Source organism: Convolutriloba macropyga, chromosome 1 (genome assembly GCF_964194025.1).
Source record: "Convolutriloba macropyga chromosome 1, txConMacr16.3, whole genome shotgun sequence".
Taxonomy (NCBI): Eukaryota; Metazoa; Xenacoelomorpha; order Acoela; family Convolutidae; genus Convolutriloba; species Convolutriloba macropyga.
The window spans coordinates 20,263,114-20,283,397 of record NC_134468.1 but is presented as its reverse complement, the minus strand read 5'-3'; the positions used below and the strand labels follow the sequence as shown (position 1 = coordinate 20,283,397).

The 20,284-nt window shown below is 38.2% G+C and overlaps 2 protein-coding genes across 5 annotated transcripts in view; one reads left to right on the top strand and one right to left on the bottom strand.

Annotated features, from left to right (window-relative positions):
• LOC142336170 (ERO1-like protein beta) overlaps window positions 1–20,284 on the top strand; it is a 459,014-nt gene that overhangs the window by 9,377 nt on the left and 429,353 nt on the right. The gene's annotated exons all lie outside the window — the stretch shown is intronic.
• The window catches only part of LOC142336179 (uncharacterized), a 48,822-nt gene that overhangs the window by 9,643 nt on the left and 18,895 nt on the right, over window positions 1–20,284 (bottom strand). For all 4 annotated transcript variants that reach the window (XM_075384807.1, XM_075384825.1, XM_075384817.1 and 1 more), the window contains exons 4-8: window positions 19,212–19,362; window positions 16,317–16,428; window positions 15,720–15,742; window positions 14,890–15,025; window positions 11,820–11,915 (exon numbers count right to left, since the gene is read on the bottom strand). In XM_075384807.1, coding sequence (XP_075240922.1) covers window positions 11,820–11,915; window positions 14,890–15,025; window positions 15,720–15,742; window positions 16,317–16,428; window positions 19,212–19,362 — 518 coding nt within the window. The remainder of the gene's footprint in view (window positions 1–11,819; window positions 11,916–14,889; window positions 15,026–15,719; window positions 15,743–16,316; window positions 16,429–19,211; window positions 19,363–20,284) is intronic.

Sequence of the window (20,284 nt, the reverse complement as noted above, 5' to 3'; positions counted from 1 at the left end):
CTTTCTATGTTATATGATATTTTAGCTTCTAAGAAATGCTTTACAAAATGAAATAAATTGGTGACTCTAAGATTGAGAATTATACCAGGTCCTCAATTCACTTTCTAATTAATCGATCAACCAATATACTTAAAACAAATAGTAGATGACGTGAAGAGCTCGTCGGTGTTCACTCCACAACCCAACCAGATGAGTATTAACCAACTTGATAGAACGTTAAGACATTGCCATCAGGTACTTCAGGTTACTGCAGACCTTTTTAATTGTCTACTTGGTTCACCATTCCATACTACATGGGTTAACTTAACTTGCCAAGTCTTCTACGAGCAGGCAGGCCTACCCTCAGAGTGGCTTCACTATGCGGTCTCCTGGAAGGAGCTTGGCCGATTAATACTCTGAAAAATCAATCGTCTTGATGTTGTCCTGGACTCGGTGCTGTCCTCCAGTCCGTTAACCTAACTTAACCTAATTAATGATTGGTTGATTACTACTTTGCTAGTCACCAAACAAATTTAAATCCAATAAATTGAAGCTAGATTGAGTATGATTTCAGATCCTTAGAGATGTATTGTGAAGTTACTAAAGTTGTACAAGTACGCTTTTGATTAACAGAAAACCGAAAGAAACGATTAAGTTTTACCCAGTCCTAATTATTACAAGACTATGGTTCCTTCAAAACAACTAGTTACAAATGCCTATGAGTGCCACGTATCAAAGTGTTTAACAAATATCTACTAGATACCAGTTTAAACTCTACTAATTTATAAGAAAAGGTCCAAAAAGAGAAAGTAGTTGAAAATTTGCTAAGTTAAATTAACGAAAAGTATAATTACCAGGGTATACTAGTTTCAACAATTACTACAAGTTCAGTACCACGACAGAGATCTGTTAACTCACTCCGAGATTACGATTATCACGACAATATAACTATTTTCAGACTGATTTTGGTTACACAGCACGCAACACAACAATTATTCGCACAAATTGTTCTCTCCAAAAATTGGCTAAAATTGAACCGTATATATACTGCTAATCTATGTTTGGTTATGATAGTTTAGTCCTATTTTTACCAAATGTTCCGAATCTTTGTGCGAAAAATACCCTTTTTGGGAAAAGTTTTCAGAAGGTCATTCATGACTTTGATAATTTAGGCCCCTAATTTGGGTTTCTAATCCAATATTACGTGGATGAGAATTTTGGTGTTCAATCCATGATATAATCTTTATCAGAATCAATATTTACTTATTCAACCATTCTCATCAGTTTAAAGTTCTTTACCATTATTATCTTTGTACAGTTTCAACTTTAAAATTCGCTTTTGTGTTGGGAATAATTCAAGGTCAGTATTAATTTGGTTGTTTTCCGAAAAACGCTTAAGTTTAACTTTCCATTCCTACATCCCACCCATCCGGACTAAACTATTCTCCTGAATAGTACAATAAACTGAAATTAGAGCATAAGTATATAAAAGCACCATCACCATATTTTGGTACGACAGTCTTTTTTCTTTTAATCAGCGCTTGTCTCCTCATTTTGCATTCTCTCAACTAAGTTTAATCTCTCCTCAAACTGCATGTCAGTTCCGATATCTCGTTGATCATCGTTGGGCAAATTATGAAGATGTTTCGTAGTGTTCTTGGACTGGTAACACTTCTTCCCTGTCCAGACAGCCAGAAGGACAAAAGCAAGACACCATAAAGAGAAACCAAGCAGACCAGCCAGCTCTTTAAATGTATGCAGTATTGACCCATGGCCAAAGGATTTGAAGTTGTTTTCGTCAGAAAGTTGTTGATGGACTTTGTTTACCATCTCACTGACTAATTCAGGCGTGACATCAAGCGTAGGGACATCCATGAGTGCCGATCTGATCCTATGCAAGATCAAGTTCCGACTCTCTTCTGTAGGAGTGACCGCTGGAATGCTCGGGATGTCGAAAGCGGTATCCAGTAGTTCGGGAGTTGTGATTGTTGTTATTAGTCCACTGTGTTGAAGACATTATGATGGATCGGGCAACATCACCAGTCCATTCTGCGGGTGAACCAGTTTTCCATTGCAGGGGGAATGCACTAGGCAACTTTTACAGGCTGGTACATTGTTTGAAAAATTTCTGCCCCCACTGTACGTTATGTTATAAAGAAATTGTTGATCGTCTGCCGCGTTGAGGAGGTACATAGAGTTCCCAAGGTAGATTGCTGTCGGTAAAATTGGCAATTCGGTTACTTCTCGTGTGCAAGTCTTCAAAGCAGCCACCTCGTGATTGTATAGGAGTGAAGTCAAGCAGAGTTGATCTTGCGCGCTCACTAACGCTACTGGCTTAGTGCAAAGTCTAAGCAATTGTGTCCCCCAACAAGACAGATATTCCTCACTCTTCATTTCGGCATAGCTTTCTTCTCGCCTTGATACGATCAAGTAGCTCCTTTCTAATTTTAGAGTTGCGGCCGTTGTTGTGTTCTTGATTGGTTGCGGCAGAGGGATTGCTTTGTAGGCATCGTGGATTGGTTCACCACTGTACACTGGCACCTCCATTGTGATTAACAGTCCGTGTGGATTGGAAAAAACATTTCTCACTAAGGGCAGGCTGTAAAGTAAACTTGAGTGGTCGTATGGGATTGAACACTTTTTGTCTCCCAGCTTCAGAGTTGTAATTATTTTCCGTAAATGCTCGTAGGGTACTAGTGCGGTTGGCAGTGTTCCTTTGGATAATACTCCAATGCTTGTAATAAACATGTTTCTCTGTTCCGTCAAACATAGTGTTTGTACTTGCAACTCACTGTGCATAGCATTGAGAGTCCACGATACGTTGTTAATTGCACTTTGGGTGCGAAAGGCATACATAAAAACGTCAGACTTTCGATGATCACAGGCTTGGGCTTGTTGTATTTCTTCCATTGTTTTTTGAAGCATCTCCAGGTTTGTTTGCAGAATCTCAAAGTTATCCTTTGAATAGTTTAGCACTTTTCGTGTGTCTTCATGAAGCTTCAAACTACTGCTGGCCATGACCTGAATAGACTCTTTTTCTTCGTTGTGCAGGTGAACCATTCTTGATTCCAAATAGTTGAACCGTCCTTCCAGTTGTTCCATCTTTCGCTTGGAGCTTTCACACAGACCAAAAATTGAGAGTAGCCTGAAGCCTGCTATTTCCAGTATGGGTTCCAAAGTTATCGCCGTCGCAGCTCCCATTGCAAACAGCAGTGGTGATCGTCTCTGTCGCTGAAGAGTGATAGTCTGGTTTACAAACGATGCTACTTCTTTGACAAGCTTTGTCCTTTCTTTCTCTGCTCTTTCGTATTCTGTCTGAATAGATGAGATTATTCCGTCAAAGTGGTGCTGTAATAGTGCGCTTATTCTTGGGTTGTTGCAAAACTGGGAGCTCTTCCATGTTTTCTGTTCCAATTGCTGAAGTTTTGAAGAGAATTTATAAATTGGTCGGAGATCCACGTTCAACAGCTTTGGAAGTGGGACTGCGATATCCACAGTCAGATATGAGTCAGCCAATGAAACTGGAGTTTGAGGTTGGAAGTGAACATGCGCAGTAGTTCGTGCACTCTCCGCTGTTTGCTGTCGTACCGCAAGTATCAATATAAATATCACAAATTTGTACATCTAAACACTACTATGGTTAATTACTGCGCTAAACCTAGATAGCATTTTTTCTGTGTTAGAAAGAGTGCTGCATTCTGCAAAAATTCCCCAAATTCCCTGAAATGTATTCGAGCTAATTAGTTCATTTCATAATACCGGTGTTACAGTAACTTGCAAGATAGTTTTTTTTTAATTTGGTGCTATTCAAATATGCTTTACGATTGCCCCCGTCGTTAATAGAAATTTCGGCTCATCTTTTGATCTTTACATTTTTTTAGGCAATGCTATATAGAGAAACTTAATCAAGTTTCTTTTTTTTAAAGACATATATATATATATATAAATATATAAATATATATTATTTTTTTTAATCGTCGTCGATTCCGAATCGTTATGGGTATTTCACTGCGCGTCTTTCTCGGGTTTTAGCGATGTAGTTTACTGTTTCGTCAGTTTTGGTTCCCAAAAGTTCTGCAAATGTTTTTGGTTTGCACATTTCCCTTTTGGTGCTTGCAGGTGTTGACTGTATTTCACTGAGGTCCCTCAAGATGTTTTTTGGCTTGTGTGGTCGTTGGGGCAGTGGTGTAGATTCAATCTCTTTGGCTGGTGTTACAAAAGGAGACTGGTTCTCTTGGGTTGTTGCTTGTTCCGGAGTGTTCGGTTCTGCTCCTATGTTAGTCTTAGTGAGCCTTTTAGTTGAATGTTCTCGCTCTGCAAAGAGATCGTAGAAAAAATCTTCATCTTCGTCCATCCATTTGAAGGGACTCTCTCTTGTTTGGGTCGTTTTGATATAGCTTCTGGAGTGAAAGTTTGATTGTTTACTTCAATGGGAACTTCCTGGTCATTTGTATTCTGGCGGCTGGGCCATTTCTCCTGATGTGATGATCTCGTTTCCATTCTGGGTAACTCGTCTTCCTCCTTCACAGGCTTCAATCGATTGTAGTGGACTATCTGCCATTTCTTTGCATTCGCATCCTTTGAAATTTTGTAATTGACCTCTGACGTCTTCTCAATGATGTTGTACGGTCCGTCCCATGGAAGGAAGAAGTTTTTTGATTTCGCTTTGTGGGGTGCAAAAAGCCAGACTCTCTCTCCCGGCTTCAATTCCTCTCCAAAAACGTTTTTCTGATACATATCTTTCTGTCTTTCTTGCTTGTAACCAAGTGTCTCTCTAGCATTCATATGTGCTTCTCTGAATTGCTCGTTGAACCATCTTGCGAATTCGTATTTGGCAATTTCGTGACCAGGTGCTTTCGGGAGTAGCAAGTCAATCGGGTATTTGCATTCTTGTCCAAACACAAGGGAGAATGGAGTCTGTCCTGTTGTTTTGTGTACGGTCGTATTATAGACGAAGTTGAGATAGGGAATCATTTGATCCCAGCTACTTGGATTGTTTGCGCAATATTTGGAAATAACATCCGCAACAACTCTGTTGTGACGTTCTACCATACCATTTCCCTGCGGGTGATATGGAGATGTTCTTGTCTTCTCTATTCCAAAAATTTTGCACACTTCCAGTAGCAGTTCGCTGCAGAAGTTTGATCGTTGATCGGTGTGTAGGCAATCAGGTGCTCCAAACGTCAAAACTCATTTCTCCACAATTGCTCTAGCAACATCTTCGGCCGTAGTTCTTTCTAAGGGAACGCAAACCACGTATTTTGTGAAATAGTCCGTCAACACGAGTATGTATTTTGCACCGCTTGTCTTCGCTCGGGTAACAGGACCTAGGATATCTGCTGCCACTTTGCTGAATCGGATCCCAACGTTGATGGTCTGGAGAGGGGCTATTCTTTTCTTTCCAGCGGTACTTCGTGCTTGACACAGGGTGCAGTTCTCACATTTTCGTTCAATGTCTTTTCTCATTTTGGGCCACCAAAACCTCTGTCTTGCCCTGTCCAAGGTTTTTTGAAAAGCAAAATGGCCTCCACTGAGTTTTGAATCGTGAAGTTGTTCCAAAACTGTCTCTGTGAGTCCCTGCGGTACTACAAGTTGTTTTTGTGTTGTATTGCTTCCTTCTACATGCCACTTCCTGTGGAGCACGCCATCAGTCACTTCCATCTGGTCCCAAAGGCCCCACATCGCTACTGCATCTTCTCCTTGTGCTATTGCGTTTGCCTTCTTGATTTTTAAGTCTCTCAGCGGATTTTGGTCTGGATGTTTCTCAGCGTTTGCCCATTGCAAGATGAGACGTAAGCAGGGATAGTTTCTTTGAGCCAGTCTAAGTGAGTTTACGTCTTCTTGAAATTGGATACTCATTGGTTCGTTCGTGTCCTCTGCTGTAACTAAGTTAATTCTTCCGAGGGCGTCTTCCAAAGAGTTAGCTGATGGGCAACTTCCAAACATATCCAGTCTCTCAGCTTCAGTTAGCACAGGTGTGATGCTGCACTGTCTTGACAGTCCATCTGCATTCCCGTGCTTGTCTCCTGGTCTATGTACTACTTGAAAATCAAACTCTTGCAGTCTTTGTAGCATCCTGAATATCATCCCGTCATTGTTTTGTCTAAATAACCACTGTAGCGATGCATGATCTGTTCTGAGTACAAATTGAGTTCCCCAAATGTAAGGCTTGAACCATTTCATCGCCTGAATGACTGCTAATGCTTCTCTTTTTGTTGTTGAGTAACGACATTCTGCTGGGGTCAAAACTCTGCTTGCGAAAGCCACTGGGTATTCTACTCCATCGACAATATTCGAGAGTACTGCCCCAAGACTGTTGTGTAGTCACTTGCATCCGTGTCCACAATAAAAGGAGAGTTGTAGTCCGGATGCTTGAGTACTGAGCTATCAATCAAAGCCGCTTTCAGTTTTTCGAACGCATTATGGCATTCAGGGTTCCAAGTGAAACGGCTGTTCTTTTTTGTTATCTGGTGAAGAAGTTTCGCTATCCCAGCGAAGTCTTTGATGAACCGTCTGTAGTAACTGCAGAATCCAATAAAAGACCTCACTTCGGTAACTTTTTCTGGTCGTTTCCAGTCCCGTACTGCAACGAATTTGTTTTCATCTGGTGCAATTCCCTCTGGGCTCAGTTTGTATCCCAGATAGGTTACGGATTCTTGAAAGAGGCGGCATTTCTTGGGTTTGGGTTTAAGATTGGCCTGGCGAAGAGCGTGAAAAACGAGGCGCATGTGTTTTTCGTGTTCCTCCACATTCCTACTAAACACCAGAACGTCGTCCAAGTAGATGAGGACGAACGAGAAGAGATATTCATTGAAGATGCTTGTCATAAGTCGCTGGAAGGTTCCCGGTGCATTGCAAAGTCCAAATGGAAGTCTGAGGTACTCATAGTGTCCACCATCGGGAGTGACGAACGCAGTTTTTGGTATAGCACTCTCAGCTAATGGGACCTGCCAATATCCAGGGGCTAGGTTGAGGCTTGAGACAATCGTTGCTCCGTGAAGATGATCCAGTATCTGGTCAATTCGCGGAAGGGGAAAAGCGTCTCTCTTTGTTACTTCGTTTAGTCGTCTGAAGTCTGTGCACATTCGATTGCTCCCATCCTTTTTGGTAACGAGAACGATTGGTGCACTGTACGGGCTGTTTGATGGTCGGATAATGTTTCGTGCCAACATATCCTCAATCTCCTTCTTAACCACAGTGATCTTTCCAGGTGCAAGTCTATGGGGTGCAAGCTTGATGGGCAGCGTATCACCTGTGTCAATTTCATGCTGAACCAAGTGTGTCTGTCCAAGTTCGTTTTCGTTCATTGCAAACACATCTCTTAACTCTCGTAGCAGTGTTCTTCTGTCGTCTGTTTGTTGGTTTCTGTCTGGAATTGCTAAAGAACAAATCTGTTCCAACTCTTCATCGCATGATAGGGTTAGGTTGTTTCTGCAGTTGCCCTGTGCTGTGTTTCTTCCGTTGTTTCAATTTGATCAAGACCAGATTCTGCTTCCGTCTCACAAAGATGTACGTGCCTGGGGACTTCAGGTTTATAGGCAAATTGCAAATTTACCACATTGCTTTCCTTCTCCATCATGAGCTGCTTAGAATGGAAGTCGATTGATACTTTATTCTCCTCCATCACCTGGGTTCCAAGTATCAAAGGCACGTCTGTGTTTGGGGTCACCAGGAGATCGGCTTTCACTTTAACCTCGGTGTCGAACGTTATTTCGCCAGTAAAAACGCCAAGTATTTCGAAAGGATCATTGGTGGCCGAAAGAACTTGTTCTCGGAAAGGTCTTAGTTTGGAACGCTGTTCGTACTGTGAGTAAGCTTTTTCTGATCGAATGTTCACATTGCTCCGAGTATCCACTAACGCTTTGTGTTTATGTCCGTCAAGATCAACCATCACGTAGACTGTAGGTCCAAAGACTGCTTCGGCTTAAACTTTGTTGATATTGCTCACTTGTTCTGGGTTCGCTCTCTGTAAAATGCTTTTTACGATTGGTTGTCTATCGTTGTCCAAGTTTGCGGGTAAACCAGGTTGTTTTGTTCCTTTCTGTGGGCACTGATTGGACAAGTGCCCAAACTCGCGGCAATTATAGCACTGCATCGCAGACGTTCTGGGTCGAAAGCCTTGCGGTCTTCCCGGACTTCTACTCTGAAATCTGGGTTGACTTGATTCGGATAGAAATCTTGTTTGGGTCTCAAGAATCTTCTCCATGATCTGTGTATGTCGCTCTTGATGCTCTAGCATCTTATTGAAGCTTCTGGTCTGAAACTCGATCATTTGATTGAAACCCGATGACAGACTGGTGTTGAGTGCTCTAAAGTCAGCTGCTACTGACTAATCTTGATCCTGTTCACCCTTTGTCCATCTCACATGCCCGTTTCTTCGTCCTCGCAGTCGACTGGATTCCGCTTTACTGATGGCGTCTAGAGCAATGGCCCGTTGTGTAGCTGCATTGAAGCTTCCCGGTTCTTCCTTCAGGAGTGTGTATCTGATTTCGCTGTCCAACAGTCCGTCCACAAAGGCATCTTTGTTAGCTTTCTGTCGTCCCGCAACATCAAGATGAGCATTGGCTGCCTCTCCTAACTTACGAACTCGCCTTGAGAACTCTTGGATTGACTCTGATTCCAATTGTTGAAGATTTTTGAATTCGGTGCGGGCACTCCTTGCGTTGGGAAAGTCGCCGATTCTGTTGTTAAGAGCGTTCAGAACTCTCGCTATGGTTGGGGCTGGTTGTCCTTGCACTTGTTGAAAGTAATGATTGGGGAGATTGTAATACTCATCTAACGCATAACTGTTCAAACACGTGGGCAGGACCTCGCGTTGTCTCTGGTCATCCCAATTATTGGCATTTGACATGGATTCAAAGTTTCGAACACATCTTTCGAAACTCTCGAAGTTGCGGCTGGGGTATTGGAGGGGTGTGAGAAGGGGTGGTGCTACGACTATTTGCTGCTGATTGTTCGCTTGGTTCTGTTGTTGCTGTTGCTGGTTGTTTGGTGCGTTGTTCATTTTTGGTAATTGAAGTAATTTTCGATGCAAAACCAAATGACCAGATGAGTTTTACCTTTGGAACGTATTCCAAAGATCTAATTCATCGGTTCTCTAAAATTCTAATTTTTTTAAAAAAAAATGCAAAACCGCCTTCTAATCAGAAGAATCCCTCTGTGGTCGCTAATATAGAATCTGAATATTTAGGGTGGAGGTTTTACCCTATTCACAATTCCACAATTCTTCCTAGAATCTATCTTAGAGAAAACTACTGGACTGGATAGTAACTTCATAAAGCCTACTACTCTTAACTAGACTGAGGGGTTATACCAGGCCCTCCGTTCAAGTCCTAAAGAAAGTATTTTCAGGCGCTATAGAACTGTAGTCAATTGCTAATAATAATGTTATTAAAATATGTTGGTAATGCCTTTCTATGTTATATGATATTTTAGCTTCTAAGAAATGCTTTACAAAATGAAATAAATTGGTGACTCTAAGATTGAGAATTATACCAGCTCCTCAATTCACTTTCTAATTAATCGATCGACCAATATACTTAAAACAAATAGTAGATGACGTGAAGAGCTCGTCGGTGTTCACTCCACAACCAATATAGAATCTGAATATTTAGGGTGGAGGTTTTACCCGATTCACAATTCCACAATTGTTCCTAGAATCTATCTTCGAGAAAACTACTGGACTGAATAGTAACTTCACAAAACCTACTACTCTTAACTAGACTGAAGGGTTATACCAGGCCCTCCGTTCAAGTCCTAAAGAAAGTATTTTCAGGCCCTATAGAACTGTAGTCAATTGCTAATAATAATGTTATTAAAATATGTTGGTAATGCCTTTCTATGTTATATGATATTTTAGCTTCTAAGAAATGCTTTACAAAATGGAATAAATTGGTGACTCTAAGATTGAGAATTATACCAGGTCCTCAATTCACTTTCTAATTAATCGATCAACCAATATACTTAAAACAAATAGTAGATGACGTGAAGAGCTCGTCGGTGTTCACTCCACAACCCAACCAGATGAGTATTAACCAACTTGATAGAACGTTAAGACATTGCCATCAGGTACTTCAGGTTACTGCAGACCTTTTTAATTGTCTACTTGGTTCACCATTCCATACTACATGGGTTAACTTAACTTGCCAAGTCTTCTACGAGCAGGCAGGCCTACCCTCAGAGTGGCTTCACTATGCGGTCTCCTGGAAGGAGCTTGGCCGATTAATACTCTGAGAAATCAATCGTCTTGATGTTGTCCTGGACTCGGTGCTGTCCTCCAGTCCGTTAACCTAACTTAACCTAATTAATGATTGGTTGATTACTACTTTGCTAGTCACCAAACAAATTTAAATCCAATAAATTGAAGCTAGATTGAGTATGATTTCAGATCCTTAGAGATGTATTGTGAAGTTACTAAAGTTGTACAAGTACGCTTTTGATTAACAGAAAACCGAAAGAAACGATTAAGTTTTACCCAGTCCTAATTATTACAAGACTATGGTTCCTTCAAAACAACTAGTTACAAATGCCTATGAGTGCCACGTATCAAAGTGTTTAACAAATATCTACTAGATACCAGTTTAAACTCTACTAATTTATAAGAAAAGGTCCAAAAAGAGAAAGTAGTTGAAAATTTGCTAAGTTAAATTAACGAAAAGTATAATTACCAGGGTATACTAGTTTCAACAATTACTACAAGTTCAGTACCACGACAGAGATCTGTTAACTCACTCCGAGATTACGATTATCACGACAATATAACTATTTTCAGACTGATTTTGGTTACACAGCACGCAACACAACAATTATTCGCACAAATTGTTCTCTCCAAAAATTGGCTAAAATTGAACCGTATATATACTGCTAATCTATGTTTGGTTATGATAGTTTAGTCCTATTTTTACCAAATGTTCCGAATCTTTGTGAGAAAAATACCCTTTTTGGGAAAAGTTTTCAGAAGGTCATTCATGACTTTGATAATTTAGGCCCCTAATTTGGGTTTCTAATCCAATATTACGTGGGTGAGAATTTTGGTGTTCAATCCATGATATAATCTTTATCAGGATCAATGTTTACTTATTCAACCATTCTCATCAGTTTAAATTTCTTTACCATTATTATCTTTGTACAGTTTCAACTTTAGAATTCGCTTTTGTGTTGGGAATATTTCAAGGTCAGTATTAATTTGGTTCTTTTCCGAAAAACGCTTAAGTTTAACTTTCCATTCCTACAGAATGGGGTAGGGGGGAGCTAACAGAGAAAGATAGGGGAGCTTTGGCGGGTTAAGCGTGATTGATTACGGGTGGAACGGTGAATCGCATGCTTGGAGTCTAGTAAGCCGAAAGAGCCCAAGAGAATTTAATGCCCACTGGTTGTTAACTTTCTATCCATTTTTTGAGGAAAAAAAGTCAAAAGGGTCAGACGAAAAATCGGTCGAGCGAAAACCTGCATTAAAAACCGCAGGTATAATATAGGTGCTACAAATTTGGTTTGAGAGCAATTAATTATCAGAACGACTAGTTAGAATAATATTGCACATAAAGTATATTTACCAACTTTTAAAGCAAGACTATTTCATTTGAACTAAGCAACCCTTGCGACTTGATATTAAACTATCACAACCAAACTTGTGATCTGATCATATTTTCCACTTAAATGTTTTTAAAAAATCTGTAATACCGATTATTAATTTTATCAATTATTAATTAACTTTGAATGAATAGATCAAAGAGATTTAAATGTGCATTATGGGGATTGGTAATTTTGGAACATTGGTTTTTTGGCACTGAGAAAGTTTGCATCTAACCAAAAAAAATTATATAGCTTGAGCTTTTGCTAACTTGAGTTTTTCTTCCTGGGAGTTAAGAGGACAATCTCTTTGGAAGTGGTTTGTTCCTCGTCAACTAAATCACACTTTGTTCCCACTATTGCTGCAGCTGAAACACTACAACTCTGCAGACAGATGGAATAATTGCAACAAATCAATTGAATTTTTGAGCTAATTGAGCAAGCAACTGCCCAGTCCTGATGCAAACGTCAATTTTTTGCAGTAAAAGTGGAAGGATTTCAAGCTAAAATTTCAAAAAGGCTGTTCATTGGGTTGAATAGACAGAGCACACACATTCTAGCAAAAAATATATACTAACAAGCCGTTTTTCTAATCTCACTTTGTGAGCAGATTTGTTCCATCCGATGTCTTCACGTTCACATAGTGTATCTTATTGGGTGATTGCAAGAAATATTTAAGGATTTGGCATTCAAGTTTCTTGTGTCTCATACATTTTAAGTGCTATCTGATCGATCTGATGCGATCCTACTGTGTGTTTGCCTTAGTATGTGCCAATGTAGTGAATCAACCTATTAAACCATGAGGACGACAAGAAGTGAAAACTACCGCTATAAGAAGCTCTATGTTAATGCACTAGAAGCGCGTTGATTTTACTTGCTTTGCATAAAATGGCTTTTATATGAGTCGTATCTGAAAATTAGTCAAACAACAAAAGCGCAAACATAAACGGATGCAGGAAAGCGATTAAAAAGAAGGAGACGTGTATCAACCATAGTTGACATAACACTCACAAATTGAAAAAAAAAATCATTTTCCTCAAAACTGGGGAGAGATGTAGTAGTGCTACATACAATACAAAACTCATACATCTTTAGTGCTGTCATAAATCACTTCGCTATGTGCTTGATCAGTGAGAGCTAAATCTTGGTGTATTTTCTTATTTCAGTTATTTATGCAATTTTTCACAAAATAGATAGTGATGACTGTAACTATGTATTTATATGTATATATTTCCAATGCAGTATGTTATTATCTACGCTGATTGCTACTGACAACTAAGATAAAACAGAGAAGTGGTTGACAACGACCAAACTAAACAAATGGTTGTCCAAACTTGCAAAGACATTATGAGCTCCTGCAAACAATATAAGTTTCAAAAAGATTGTAAATATTGTTCAAAAAGCGTTCAAAACAACAAATTTTTACAAAACTCAATATTGAATCTAATTGTCTAACCATTAAAATTATCAAAATTTCCCCAAGCGTAAAATAAAATGTTGAAATATTTGAAAAAAAAATTGACAGCAAAAAATTAAGTTAAACTTGAAAACTGTCTGGAAAACGCTCCATGTTAGGGGAAGTTTTCGCTCGATCAATTTTTAGCGAGAACAAAACTTCTAAAATACCTGCAGTCCGTTCTCGGTTTTCTCTTCAAAAACCGCAAAATGAATAACAGCTTTACAAGCTTGAAAAGTTGAGCGGTTAAAAAAAGATTGCCAAACGACTTTAAGAACAATTCAAAATCCAAACCAATTGCAAGTGAATGAGCAAAAGGAGACCAGAGAAATGTAAACTGATTAAATAATTTAAATCGAAACAACTCAAATTGCTAGATGATATTTCAGAAAGTCACAGTCGCCAATCAAGTGCGACGCATTTCCGTTTTGCCGTCACTTTCTCGTTACTACCTTTAGAAATAAGGATATTAGAACAATAAGAGTGGAACAAAAACAATGAACAAGACAACTAACGCAAAAAATGAAAATCAAAACAGAAATAATCGGCTTTCAAGAAAACAAATGGCAATTGAAACGTTCAAGTCAACGTCTCTAAGCAACAAAGCATGTATAATAGTTTTAATAATTAGTTCTAAACAACAACCGACTAGTAACGTCAGATAAATTGTTCTCGAGCGACGGGCGGGGAAATTTAATTCAGTAGGTGCTGTAGCCTAGTTAGATTTTTGTGGCGCAAAAAATCTGAAAAGGAAGAGATTCGAACGAGCGCTATACTGAGGCATCAAAACCTCAGGGCCATATCTTATCTTATACACGATTTTGTTTTAACAACAGAATTATATTATGATAAGGAGAAATATCAAGCGTTAAAAAGCTACTCGTGTAAAAATGTAAAAAAATTGTTGCCCGAAAACGATACAACGATAACAAGAAAATCAGGCTAAAAACAAACTTTAATTGCAAAAAAATATATGCGAACTTCTTGGACGTGGCAATTGTTTTTAATTTCAAAAACCTACCTTTTGCTGCTCCAAATAAAACAAATTTGACAAAATATTTTTTGTTTTGAGTGCACACAACCACAAAAAATAAATGTTACTTTGACACAATCATTTTAAAATAACAGAGCAATCTCTAGAAAGCATCGAAAACCTTAAAATAACGCTATATTGGTAAGTGGAAATGTTCCAAAACGTTCAAAATGAATAACGTATAGGTACGAAAAGCCTTAAAACTCACGTTTATGCTATATCAACCAACGTCATTCAAAAAAACTTGCATCAAATCAAAGAAAATTGGCTTTGAAATTGTGATGCTGAACAAGAAAATTTGCTCGCTTAGCAAAAGTCATTTTGCACCTACTTCTATCGCTCTGCTTCGACAGAAAGTGTGACCACTCTTATATATCTGCTCGTTTTATTTAATCAATGTAACAATTTTGTCAAATTTTGTTTACTAACTGAAGTTCTGATTTTACCGTTCCCTCAACATATCAAAATCATTTTTAAATAACTTCCAGAATCCAACGAGGAGTAATTTTTGACAAAAATTCTGGCCTTTGAAATAAAGTTTATTTTTGTACTTACTGACAATAACTAAAGTACACATACAGTCAAAGAATGTTTGGATGCAGTTGCGATTCTCAAATAGCTCAGAATTTATTAGGCAGGAAATCTTAGCCTCACGAAGTCTTCTAGTTTTGGAAAAAAGTGAAAAAATGTAAGAAATTATCTAAAATTTTTTACTATTTTTTAATTTTTTTAAAACCTTTCCAACAACAAAGAATTGTTAGAAAGAGTTAGAAAGAAATAGTTAGCTCATGCAAAAAAGCACGCACCCTTCTACAATTCAAATTCTTTGAATTGTAAAAAAAACTTATCTAACCTGCATGTGGTACGAGGAATCCGTGTATCTTGAGTAAAGTTATAAATGGGATCCAGATTCTTTTCAATTGGTAGAAACTTCTCGGATCGTCCACCGCAAAACACAGAAGGATTATCTCAGCCCCTTCCATTATTTGCTGAAAAATTAAAAGGTATTATTTTGCAACGTGTTTCAATTCTTAAAAATTGTAAAAATAGGCGTACAAGGGTCATTTTGTCGGATAAGTTGTTGCTACAGACGGTTAAATCTTTAGCAATCGTATAATCATCTAACCAGTTATCATTAATCTGTCTGGTCACATCTGACTGTATCAAGCCTGATTACAACTGATCATTACTGATTAAGTCTAATCATAACTGGATATGTCCGACCATGTGATGGCAGCAAGTGCCTTTTTAGTTTGCGTCTCCAAACAGTTTCGTTGAATCGCATGCTTAGAGTCTGGTAAGCGGAAAGGCTCTAGGGAACTTAATTCGCTCTTAGCGCTCTGTTCTCCCGTTTTTTAGGACGAAAAGTCAAATGGGTCAGATGAAAAATTGGTCAAGTAAAAAAAGCCACATAAAGAGGCCACTTATATAATTTTGATACAAACTTCTTTTGAGAACAATTAATAAGTATTGTGATTTACTACTCCAATTTATTTGAATTATAAATGTCCATTGAAATTAGTCTTGGTATGCAAGACTGCGGCCGATGAGCTTGCCCATTTGTAACCTCAAGCGCACACTTTGACCTTGGACTCGTTCCGATATAGTTTTATACAAGAAATTTGTGTTCGATGGATTGTTTCCCAATTATAGATCAGACAGAGAAAAGATGTTATTACTCACCACGTATCCCTCATCTTCAAGGCCTGGAAATGATTGACAACGAAGTGACGATAGACCCGGGCCGAGGATTTCCCCCAAAAATAACGGGGAAATGAGTGTAAAGAGTGTAAAATAAAAAAATTACACCCCTATTTCTCCGTTTAATTAAGGGTGGAAGAGTGTAATTACAAGAGTGTAATTTTAAAAAATAAAGTTGGAAGGAGTTAGTGAGGCTCGATCCCCATCTTAATAACCTTTTTCTCTTATTATCAAAAATGGTCATAAAAACTGATACCTCTGCTGTGTCCTCAGATGAATCATGAAGCTAAACGTGAGCCCATGCATATTCCCCTAGTTTAAAGATCGGCTGGAACAAAAATTGAGAACAAGAGACCATTCTTGGCTTGGTCTAAATTAGCCTTGAAAATTTTATTGCTTGGCTAAACTTAATTTTATTTTTTTGTTTGAACCAAATTTTTTGAGCTTAATTTTGTGAGTTCGTGAGTGGTTGTTCGTTTGCTTATGCTGTCTCACAAAGAAGCTAAAAATTTGGCTTGCGAGACATAGAATGTCCTGAAAAACAGATGCCCAAACCTCTGGATTAAATGTATAACTTACCCGGACTGGGGACATCTGTAATGCAGAGTATGTATGGTATGCCAGTGGGGGTTGATGTCATTGTCCTACAGGCAACTCCACTCTTCAGTCGGATCTGCTCACTGTCAACTACCTGTGTTCAAAATTATAAAAACAAATCGTCGGTTGTCTATTTAAAATTCAGATTGAACTCATCATCTCGTCCAATTGAAGACTATCTGAGTTTTCTGCAACGCAAGGAAGTATATATGATTTTTAAATAGCTCAGAGTCACAACAATCGGAGAATATTGTTGTATTTAGAAAAAAGTTATTGAAAAGGCCTGTTTTCAACTGTTTGCATATTCTGTCTATTAAATCTATCTACTCTATCTGTCTATACTATCTTTTCTATAGTTTCTATTGTATCTATCTATCTAATCTATCTCTACAAAAATCATTTGTAAGTCTTAGTGCCCAACTTTGTGCCAATTTGGTAAAATGGTGTAAAAATGGGGGGGGGGTAACCTGTTGAGAGGCGGTAAAATGGTGTAAAAGTGGGGCTGCGAAGGGGGTAAAATGATGTAAGAGTGGGTCTGCAATAGATAATTTTATGAGGAAAATGCAGCTCTTACATCTTTTTGTCTGCAATGGGCTGCCAGGGGCTAAAATGATGTAAGACTGACGGGATAAAAGATAAATTAAACGCCCACTTTTATATCTTTTTGTTCTGTCAGGGGGGGGGGGGGTAAATTGATGTAAGAGTTTGGGGGCATTTTTTCCATTACCCCCTCATTCTTACATCATTTTACCCCCCTTGACAGACCAAAAAGATGTAGTAGTGGGGGTTATGAGTCTTTTAGCCCTCACTCTTACATCATTTCAAACACCTTGTAAGAGTTTTGAGTTACACTTTCATAAAAAAGCTCCCACTGAAGTCCCACTTTTAAATAATTTTGGGCGGAAAAATTTGACCCGGGACCCAAAGAAATTAAAACAGTCACTATTTTTACAGTAAAAAATTAAGTAAAAATTAAAAAATTTTACAGTAAAAAATTAAGTTTTACATATTGCCAGATCGACCAAAACAGGATACAAAAATGGGAAAGTGAACCCTAACTCTGCAACAAAATACAATCACATCTCTTCCGAATTCTGGTAAACCAAAAACTGTTGCATCTACATTTTTTTTAAAATTTTTTGATCGTTTTGAGTTATCACGAGCCTATAATTTTCCTTAGAACTGACAGATTGGAAAAATTGAGGGTAAAATCAAAAAATATTCGAGGGTATTGTTTAACTCAACTTGAGAAAATTTCCGACAACCTCTTAGCTATTTTCTACGTATCTTGTTTTGCTTTGTTCCGTTTATCTTTGGCGAGAGGGCATAAGAGCACAGTTTTAACGTCCACTCGCGCTTAATTCGCCTATAACTAGCGCATTAACTCCACCACTGCCGGTCCTCCCCCCCCCCCCCCCAAAAAAAAACTACTGGAAAATTATTTTTTGAAAAACTCATTTATAGCTTAACTAGAGAGTTTTGCGACAGTTGCCAAGCTATTTTTTAAACTTTTTGGGCAGTTAATTGATCTTGAGAGGGCCTTCTTACGGTTAATTAGTTATCTTAATTGAGATTTGCTACCGCCGTAGAAAATCTATGCAAGATCCATGTACTATTTTTATTTAAGCTTTGTGTAGTGTCCTTTTACGCCCCAGGCGAGACCAAATGGTAATCTTGCAAGACGATGCATGGCCTTGCAAGATTATGCAAGAATCTTGCAAGACCTTGCAAGATAACCATTCGGTTTCGCCTGGGGCAGCCTTTCAAAACTTTTCATGTTGGGGCATCCTGAGAAATCCAAAAAATCCAAAAGTTATCAATCAAAGCCGCGACTTAACTATGTGGGTTTCGGTCATGTTTTATCAGGCGGTGTACGTTTTTTTTACCTTGAACACTGTTTTAACAGCAATTTTCATTTTGTTATCACAATTGGTTAGCACACTTTTAATATGCTCAATTCGATTACTTTTGCAGTGTATAACAACATGCCCAACAGGTTGTCGCAATAACTGTCAAAATACCAATCAGGATTGAAAGAAGAGAAAAAAATGACAGAAATTGATAGTTGTCCAATCAATTTATTTAAATGCCTTCTATTTTGATTCATTATTTATATAGTTCGACAAATTCTTGTTTCATACAAAATAATGATGATTACTAATTAGAACTAAATCAGAATACTGGGCATCTAAAACGGGTCTGTGTGTATTTATCTCGCTTCTGTTTGGCTGAGTAATAGTTTTTAAAAACATTTTGAGCACAACGAGTAAAAAATGAACTAGCGTACAGATTTCAAAAGATTTCACGCAAACTTGAACAAACTTGAAGCTGTGAAGAAAAAGGAAACAAAACACATTTTTAATAACGAAGTAAAAAACAGCACGGAGAGTCTAGAACTACAAAGGTTCTTTTTAGGTGCTTTTGACTTGGAAAAGCACCTAAAAAATAATACTACTCAGTTTTTTTGAATCTTAACAAAATTAACGCCACAACATCATCCGGCTGGGAAGATGAGAGCTAATATTGGAGGCGCGTCAGTTTATTTAATTCTTTGCTGCCGGTTTTATATTTTCGAATTAATTGTTAGAAAAAAATTAGTTTCCATCTAGATAACAAAATCTTTTTCAAGTAGTCTGATAAAAAAACAAAATTTGTGTTCAAGCTGTGAAGGGACACCCAGCTTGAGCTCCGATAAAAGAGTACACTGGGGACCTTTTTGTCTGAAGACGACGTTAGCAGAGCCGGCTTCGATGTTTGTTCAGAAGTCACTGTTGTAAGGGACCGTAACTTTTGGGAAACAGTTTCTCTTTTAACATCAATACTCTCCATAAATGCCTCAACATGTGATTGTATGATAAGAAGTAATAAGGAGCATACCGATAGTTTCTTTAGTATCTCGTTAGTAAGTCGTGTTTTGCCGACCTTGGGACCTCCAACCACCACACAGCTAACCATTGGTGCCTCCTTGGCCTCAGCGTATTGATTTCCACTTGAGTTTGTAGAGTTTGTTTCCAACGGTTTTGTCACTCTGAAAATACGGGTCTCTATGGTTTGTCAAAACAAAACCAGGACGATACTTCATGATACCCTTGCCTTTTAAGGTTAGAGATTATAGCCTTGATGAATGAATTTGTTCCAAGGTCTTATCATTCATATTAACACAAAAATATCCAAAAAGTCACTCTGAATCAGAGTTCTGGTAGTAAAAAAAATTATCTGACAATTGTTTTCCACTTTTTTATTTATCGGAGAGATCATATTCAAAGATGTTTACACAAAATATAGACTAATAATAGCTTTGAATGAAAATATGCTCAGAAAGACAAGACAGGTAAAGATGGAGATGGGACACAACTGGAACGAAGCGAATTGGAACAAAGTAAACATCACATCGTCATTGGTTCAAACAGAAAACTGACAGTTTTGGAATCTTTTGATAGTTTAAACACCAATTATCAGTCAGATCTTCTATAAAGTGGAAGCGAGCTTATTACTCTAGCAACTGATTTAAGTTAACCACTGCCTCATAAGGGCCTATTTTTGGTCATTATTTCTTTTTAAAATTTTTAAAGTTGTCAAGACAACAATCCCAAAGCCTGGATAAACATACCCGGCAGATTGCCGGAAAATAGCCGCCGTTGATTCCAATAAGCATGATTCGGATTGACAGAATAGAAGATTTTGAAAAAAAAAAGATTTTTGTACAAAAACATTTTTTAAGTCCGATTTAATTTAATGGCATTTCGTAGTTGAACATAACGTACTTCTGTTTCTTAGAGAGAGGCTACAGGGGCTACTATCAATACCAATAAGCATTAGAGATGGTAACTAAGACTTATAGGAACGATGTTCAAATAGCGGGCATCTAAAATTGGTCTTTATGGGTTTATCCCGTTTCTATTTCTGACTTCAATTTTTTATACTGACTTTGTCCATTTTGAATTGCTTTG